The sequence below is a fragment of the Acomys minous genome, assembly GCF_964271855.1.
Source record: "Acomys minous genome assembly, chromosome: 1".
NCBI lineage: Eukaryota > Metazoa > Chordata > Mammalia > Rodentia > Muridae > Acomys > Acomys minous.
Window position 1 is genome coordinate 60,258,953 of NC_140483.1, and position 8,311 is coordinate 60,267,263.

Consider the following 8,311-nt stretch of genomic DNA (forward strand, 5'->3'; position numbering starts at 1 on the left):
TCAAGCGTTTGCCGATGGTGAAGTCTGCTCCACAGCATTCTAATATTTCACCAAAGGAGAGGAAGTAAGTAACTGAATTTCACTAATCTTCCGCTTGCTTCTTCTGATGGAATACTTGATCTAGTAGCTACTCTGTGCTCATTTTAAACCAGCAGCTGGAAATTTGACAACTCTTCCAAGGTTCAGGGAATGGGAACTTCACAGAAGAAAAGGCTCAAAGAATGTAAGAGTTACAGGTTCAGGAAGAGTTCTGTGAAAGTATCTCCTGGACAGGATATGGCCATTGTACTGGAGGACTCACTGCAGCTGGGGCTACCAGCACAACACACACCTGTGACTGCACCCATCATTAACCCATCACTGACAGGAGAGTGATTCATAAGTCCAATTCAGCACTGAGAGACTGGGTGTCACTTTCTTTGGTGATATAGCCATCGATACATTTCCCCCACTTTCTAGTAAACAACTCTGCTCAGGAATGCAACCCAACTCAACACAATGGGTCAAAGCAAAGAGAGCAAAGTAGAGTGGCTTTGGCAGAATGAAGAAAGATCTTAGGAGACCAAGAAGGACTAGCAAGCTTAATAGTAGGTGAAAACTCAGTGTATACCTATGTGAAATTGTCAAAGAATAAAAAAAATAATATAAAAAGAAATGGACAGTGGATTATTGTGAACAACTGGCCATATTGCTAGCCATAGCTGTTTTCTTATGGAGGGAAAAAAAATCAACAAAATAATCTCAATTAATGGAGACGTTCTAAAGAAGAAAACGTAAAGATTAAACAAGCAAACGTTTAACTTGGAGCAAGGGTGTCAGTGATTTGAAGAGTGATAAGCCACAGATTCCAGTCAGACTCACAATAGTAAACTTGTAGAATTAAATCAGACCTGAAAGTCCTCCCACTTTTCACAGGTTTGATGTGTTAATTATCACTTAGATATTAATCCTGCTAACAACTCTAAATTAAGGACTCATGGTATAGCCAGGGAGCTGCCTGGTGCAAAGTGATTATGGCTGAGTGTCTTTTAAAGTTATACGATGAGAAATAGCTCCTTGTGAAAACATAAGGAATGTACGTTAAATTCATGCTTGGAACTCCAGAAACTGATGATGCCCGGGCCAGTGGTTTAGCAAAGTGAGGTGCCCTTCTGATGTTCACGGCTCGGTCCTTTATGCTTCTTCTAAAGCCTCTGAAGCTTTGTTGCTAATGGAGCTGTTCTCCCCTCCCCCCACCCCCATCAACTGGTATAGTTGACACTACTTAGAAATCTTTAATCTGTTTATCTTAATCATTCACTTAATACATCGTATCATTTGTCATTTTGACTGTTGACTGAATAGGACCAGTCAGCTCTTCTCCATCATTCTGTTCAAGCTTTCCAATCAAAGTTATTGTGCTAATGCCTCCTAATCTTTACAACGGTGTACAGAACATCAAAATTGCAGTTTGGGCAAGGCTGCTGGTTTTTTGTTTTTTGTTTTTTTCTATAAAAGAATTGTATTACGCCAGCTCTTCCGACTTCTGAAGTACAATTAAAATGGGTTGACAGACAGAAAATTGCTCAGACACTCCTCTTCCATTAGCTGCCATGCTAGTTTTTCATCCTGTCTGTTTAGCCAATGACTTAAAGGCAAACTTCACTCTTACAGATATAATACAAAAAGATTGTTCCTTCAGAAATAAGGCTGGTGGCAAGTAGACGAAGTTCTCAATGGCCTTTCCGCAGAAGAACATCTTGGCAGACTTCTTTTCCTCCCATCCCCTGTCCTAACTCTTGAAAGGCAAGCTCAGCAGACAGCAGAATCGCACATCTAGGCACCGACTCATTAATGGCAATCCTCAAAACAGCACTCTGTGTTTACATGGTTTTTATGATCGGTAATTATGTCCTGCCTGTCTAGCCTTTCAAGTTTTTAACAAGAAACAGCTTAGGCTAAAAAAAAAAAAAAGATTAAGAAGTATTGCAAAGATCATTTTTTCAAGTAGCTTTTTAAATATTGAAGTAAATATTAAGTGAGCCCCTTATGGTTCAATCTCAAAATAGACCTATGAGGTCCACCTTCCAGGAAATCACATCTTCAAGCCCTTGGGAAGTCCTCAGAAGCCCGAAAGGGCAGCGGGTATTCCGTTCTTCTGGGCTTGTCTGTGAGAGCATGCAAGAGTTGCCCATAGCCTCTAAAACAATGTGATCCCCACAGTCCTTTAGAAGCTTATGTGTAAGTTGCCATAAACCAAGATAATTTTTTTTTTCACTTACATTTGGAGTTTCCAGTCCACAGCTTCCAGCAAGTAGGTACAAAGTACACAATGGCCAGGCAAAGTGGAAGCCAGGCTGGAAGATTCCACTCCCCCCTGCTGTTCAAGCACACCACAACCACCACCACCACCACCACCACCACCACCACCACCACCACCACCACCCCCGACAACAGGGAACTTGTCATATGACATTTTCAAAGGAAGCTCTTGTTAGTAATGGCACTGAGGTTTAAAGACAGGATAGCATCGTCGACAGGAACTTTCTATAACCTTTAACCCGCAAAGTCCAGAGCATGCACACAGGATGGAACAGAACTTTCTGTTGTTGTTCTTAGAGGCATCCTTAAATAGTTCTCAGAAAGCCTTAACTGAGTATTAGCAAGTGTGTGGGGTGAGGGTGTGGTGGGAGTGGGGCGAGGCTCTTCCCTGTAGACTCTTCCCCCAGGTCCTAGATAACCCCAGATTGCTTTCTGAAATGCCACAGGGGATAAAAAGATCTCTCTGGCATCCAAAGATAGCCTGGCAAGAGGAAACTCCAGGTACACAAAATACACACACACACACACACACACACACACACACACACCACAGGTTGTTTGGTGTGATCCTTGCCTGCATGAATGACCCCTCTGATAATAAACACTCACAGGTATGTTGAGAAAACACCAGGTAGGGGCTTTCTGCTAGACCACCACATACAAGTGCACAGATGCACTTGAAGGAGGGAAGCAACCAATTACCAACAGACCACCCCAGCAGCGAAAAGAGCACCAGGGACCCTGGTGCTTCCTACGGAGAATGCTAGTCTCCCAATATCATTGGACTCCACTCACTGAACAGAACTAAATCACATGGTTCTTGAAGGATGCTCACTCTTTAAGAATTTCAAAAGCAAAAAGTACCCTTAGATGGCATGTCTGCCTCTATAAAAGTGTGTGCTTTATGAGTGTGTGTGTGTGTGTGTGTGTGTGTTTGCGTGCCAGAGAATGCTTACTGCCTTCATTCCGACTACACACACACACACACACACACACACACACACACACACACTCACTCACATGCGCGCGCGCACACATACACCAATCTTTCTAACTTCAACACTCAATGTATGGGGACGCCAGAGAGCTGAGGTTTCATTTCCCTGTTCAAATAACTTTAATAGTGTATAGAGCAAGCAAGATGCAAGGTGGGAGCGGTGGGAGAGAGCATGCTTCTCCTCCTCCTTGCCTCCCACTCTCACATGCTGGACCCGTTTCCCCCGCCCCTCAATATGCAATGTGGCATCACATAGGACCAGTGGGCTCCCTTCTCCCCTAGGACGCCCCTAGCCCCCTCAGGGACCATGGACATGTAAACTGTTGCTGTGGCCTTCTGTCACTGCAGGGATAAATCAGAGGACACCGCAAAACTTCTTGGCTTGCTCAGGTATCCTCTCGGGTCCCTGGACACCCACTCACGCGCAGATTTAGCAGTCTGTGCTACCAAAGAGGACCCTTCCTTAGACCAGTTTGAAAACCCAACAGAACTCGCCGCGCTGGGATCCGAAAGCTCCAAGGTTCCTCCGCACAGGATGGGGAACCGCCAGCCTCCCTTCATAGGTTCCCCACAAAGCAAGCCGGGGCCCCATGCTTTCTCAGTTCAAATGTCTGAGACCTATATCCAAGTCGCATGAGGTGTCCCCGCCTGCCCCCAGGCTTAGAGGGTCCAGGCATACTGCATCCCGGCAGCCAATCCTTCTGACAGCCCAAAGCCAAAGGCTCCGGTTCCAAGTTCCCGCTACTGGCTGGGAGAAGGGACGAGGGAGGCTGCCTGGCTAGGAAAGTCTGTGTCGGGGCAGCTATCTCCTCCATCCCGGCCGGCCAGCCAAGAAGACTGGTGGCATCAGTCCCCGCCAGCTTTGAGCACTGCGCGGTCTCACTCACCAGCCTCGCCCGAGCCGAGCCGCAGCTGCAGCCTCTGGGAGCTGCTGAGCTCCGAGCTTCCCCAGTGAAGACGAATGTGTGTGTCGGGAGACCACCCATTCCAGCGTCTGGCAACCCGGCGGCGACTCTGGCTGCTCAGCACTGAAGCAGGAGGAAGAGGAGCACGCCGAGGAGGAGGAAGGAACGGCGCAGTCGGACGCCATCTGCTGTACACCTCTGCGCATCCATTGGCTGCCTGGTGCGTCCCCCCGGAGCCGCGGGGCGCCCGGCCTCGGGGAGCCACCTTGCGCCTACCCTCCCTCAGCAGCTGCTCCCGGTGCCCCTCCCTCATTCCTTCCCCTCCTCCCTCATCTCTCCTCCCTGCCCTCCTCCCTTTCTCTGGGTTAGCGCACCCTTCAGACCCCAGGGCTCCGCAACCAGCTCCCCTCAAAGCAACTGTTTTCCCAACTCTAAAGCTTCTGGAAAGCAGGTGCTGGCTAGATGAGGGAGACTCCCCAGCTGGGTTGAGCATCTGGTGCCTAACCTACAGAGCGCCACCGGCAGGGAACCACTCTGAGCCTTGGGATAGGCACAGGGAGAAGTCCAAGGAAAGATGAGGTAAAAAGAGGAAAAGGGGTGGGGTTGCTCTTGGCACACTTGTCTGCAGGCACTTACAGAGCTTCCCCAAGCCTTGGAGTTTCTCCCAGAGACAACTGAAAAAAACAGAGATCCCAACCGGTTGCCTCCTGGGAACCATGGGGGTACTAAGGCATAGCCCTGTTCTAAGACTCCCAGAGGCTGTCACAACAAGTCAATCAGATAGCTAGGGGAAAGCCTTTGCTCTGGGGTTTTTGGTTCACAGGATCCTTGGTCCTAGAGCAAGTGTGCAGGAAGTGCAGTGTGGGAAGTTCGCCTCCTAGGTAGGGATGTCAGAAGCTGCTAGGAACTGGAGAGGCAAAGCCTGGCCAGGTGAGGGAGGCAGGAATGCAGCCCAGACAGCTTGCAGGCAGGCAGGCAGGCAAGGAGGAACAGACAGAGCTTGAGCTCTGAAGGTCCTTTGCCTACTCTGACACTTGTTCCAAACCCTCCTGGTTTCTGACAGCTTTGATCCAGAGAACTTCTTAAGCTTGTTCAGAGAGCTGAGGTTGCTTCAAAAGGCGAGAAGGAACAGGGGGAGGGGAGGGGGAGTACCGACTACCTATTGCCAATTAGGGGTATTTTGCTTGTTTTAGCTCTTTAAAAGTGTGAGGCCAGAGGCAGCAGGGAATATATCCCTCTTATTTTATCCAGTGCCTGGTACACCATGGGTGTCTAAAAAGAAGCAAAAATAATAATGATAAAATTAAAGCTTGATGTCACAGTACAAATTAGATTAAAGAGATAGAGTAGCTAGGATCTGCCACAGGGGGACAAACAAATCAAAAGAATGTAAGTGCCATTGTAAGTGGAGATGTGAATATTTTGGTGAGCATCTTGCTGTGGGACAGGTTCTGAGAGTGTCCTGGCGAGCTCTGTGCTCACATTCAGGGTTATGACTCTCTTTTCTAGATCATTGTCTTAAATATATATTAGCTGTCCTCCAGTTCTCACAGTATCTCCCCAAATCCAAGACCACATGATTTGTTACCCCCAAGTGGTAAAAAAAAAATGCCAAGGAGAAATGGGTCCATTACATTTATTGTATATATATACAGATCAATAGCCAATGGCTTTGATTTAAGTAACTTGAGAAACAACAGCCAGAGAAAACCATTTCTGCTTTCCTGAAGTGTTACACCAGGACTTCCCAGGCTTCAAGCTTCTCAGAACCAATTTGGCATCCTCTGGCCCCATCCCATGCTCATACACTCTGATCACAAAGCTTGGCTTTGAAATCTTTCTTGAATGGGCCATCAAAGATGACTTGAGAATACGTCATTCGTGGACATCTTGGTACTTACCCTCTCCCCAGAAGCATTGGCTTATATTTTTTTTCTTAGGCTGGTGATTTGATTTGAACCTGTATTCTAAATTTAATAAGAGGCTTATCCTCACTAATCCCATATACTACCTCAGCAATCATTTATGATGCTCATAAGGATACTTGGATTTCGTCTAAGGCCAAGCTTTCTCTCTCTCTCTGTCATTCCTGTTTGGTCTCCAGTATTTGGATCTACAAATATAGATTATACTTATATCCCAATTATGTTCTATGCATTGGGCTTCTTCCTCTATGTGTGCATACCCGTGTGCATGGTATGTGCGTGTGCATGGTTTATGAATGCATGTGTCTATGTGTACGTGCACATGTGTGTGGAGACGTGTGTGAGCATGCATGTAGAGACCAGAGGTCAACATTGGGCTCCTTCTTCACCGTTTCCCCTCCTTACCTTTTTTGAGACGGGGTCTCTGGTTGGTCCTGGACCTAGCTAACTAACACAGCTGGAGGCCTGAGCCAGAAGCACTGAGCTCAGCAGCTCTTCCTGTCTCGGTCTGCCCAGCTGCTTGGTCACCAGCACACATCACTGCTCCAGCTTTTTGTCTTGGGTGCTGCGGATCAGAACAAGCACGTTATTGGCCAGGACGTCTTCCCAGCACCTACACTTGGACTTCTTAAACAGAGAACAATTCAGAAGAATAAAGTCTAAGTGAGTCCTAAATACAAAGAGTCATGAGTGTTTAACATCATTACTTCTCTTTCCTGTTAGCTGGAAGATAGTCACTACCCTTTATAGCATCATGCTGACCATAGTATTTCAGGAAAGTCACAGCGTAGAATGACAGAATTTTACCTGACGTTGTATAATAATGCATAAATCTGGTAGAAGGAAAATATAGAACAAAGACTCGTTCTAACCTCATCTTTCCACTACTAGCCCCAAACCTCTGGTTTATGCTCAAGTGGGACTAAAGTACCAATTTCATCCTGAGAGAGTCAGCTTTGTTCCTTAGAAGAGCCCGGTTCTAAAACATCTGCATTCGATGAGAAACATTTAAAGGATAGCCTAGGCAGGAAGATGGGCAAGAAAGACTGTGAAGCAGGAACACAGATTTTTACAGGCTGCAGGACCAGGGAAAGCATTTAGAAGAGCATCGCCTTGAGAGGAGGTGGCATCATTATGTGTGAGGAACAGATCAATAGGGGTGGAAAATAAGCCGGAGGCTATATATTCCTGTAACCCCCATACACAGATGGCAAGGGCGCCAGTCGCCACCCTTCTAACAAGTGCAGAGGAAACAATAGAACAATAGGAGAGGGGAGGGCAGAATCCCTGTTGGGATTCATTCCCTAGTGCAAGGCAAAGAGAGCTAGCACTAGAGGACAGTAACCCTTGCTATCCAGGCTCAGTTGGAGTTTAAATGTTCATTCTGTTGTTGTTGGGTATGTTTGCCACGGCTACTTATGAGCACCATGTTCTCCATACTGTATAACAAGCTTGGGTGAGAAAATCTCATGTAAACAAAATAAACAAATAGTGACATTAAACAAGAGATAAAGAAGGCATGCTGATAAGGAAGCCCAATTTAAAACAGGAGTGGGAAATGCAAGTGCTGGCAGCTCAGGCTTGCCACCCTGCACATCTCTCTGCTTGGTCTACAATAGCCACGTGCAAGGAAGCAGTGAGCTGAGCTGAACACTCAGCCGCCACTTTGGGGGAGCAGAGCAGGAGGAGGAGGGAGAGAGAAAAAAAGGACTATGATTGTCTCATTTACACAATTCATTCGGTCCAATTCCAGGTTGGCTGAGATCCTGTGGCAAAACTGAACATTTTTTTTTCCCTGCCAAAAAAGAGCATTTAACGTTGGCATAGACGTGCAAGTTTTGAGTTTGGCCCAGTAATTTGATTTTGATATGTCAACATCTTAAAATACAACCTAATGATAATGTCTCGAAAAGTAGTGCAACAAAACTCAACTGGCCTTTGGCCCAGCTCTGTTGCTCTGAGGCACCAAGGTCTTCCCAGAAGGCCCTCAGCATTCCCAATTTAGTCCCAAGCCATCAGCCTCAGTCACACATTAATATATTTGCTGTATGCCTAGTGTATGCTTACTATCTCCGCATTGGACATCTGCTATATGGGGATTTAGCTGGCTGAGCCCTTTGTCCACACAGAGTTTATTGTCTAATAGAAAAAGGAAACACACAAGCTTACATATGCTTATGACT

General features: G+C 46.5%; 1 protein-coding gene across 2 annotated transcripts in view; it reads right to left on the reverse strand.

Annotated features, from left to right (window-relative positions):
- THSD7B (thrombospondin type 1 domain containing 7B) overlaps nt 1-4,468 on the reverse strand; it is an 837,579-nt gene extending 833,111 nt beyond the window's left edge. For both annotated transcript variants that reach the window (XM_084778453.1, XM_084778450.1), the window contains exon 1: nt 4,186-4,468. In XM_084778453.1, coding sequence (XP_084634579.1) covers nt 4,186-4,409 — 224 coding nt within the window. In that variant the 5' untranslated portion in view covers nt 4,410-4,468. The remainder of the gene's footprint in view (nt 1-4,185) is intronic.
- Between the last annotated feature and the right edge of the window lie 3,843 nt (nt 4,469-8,311).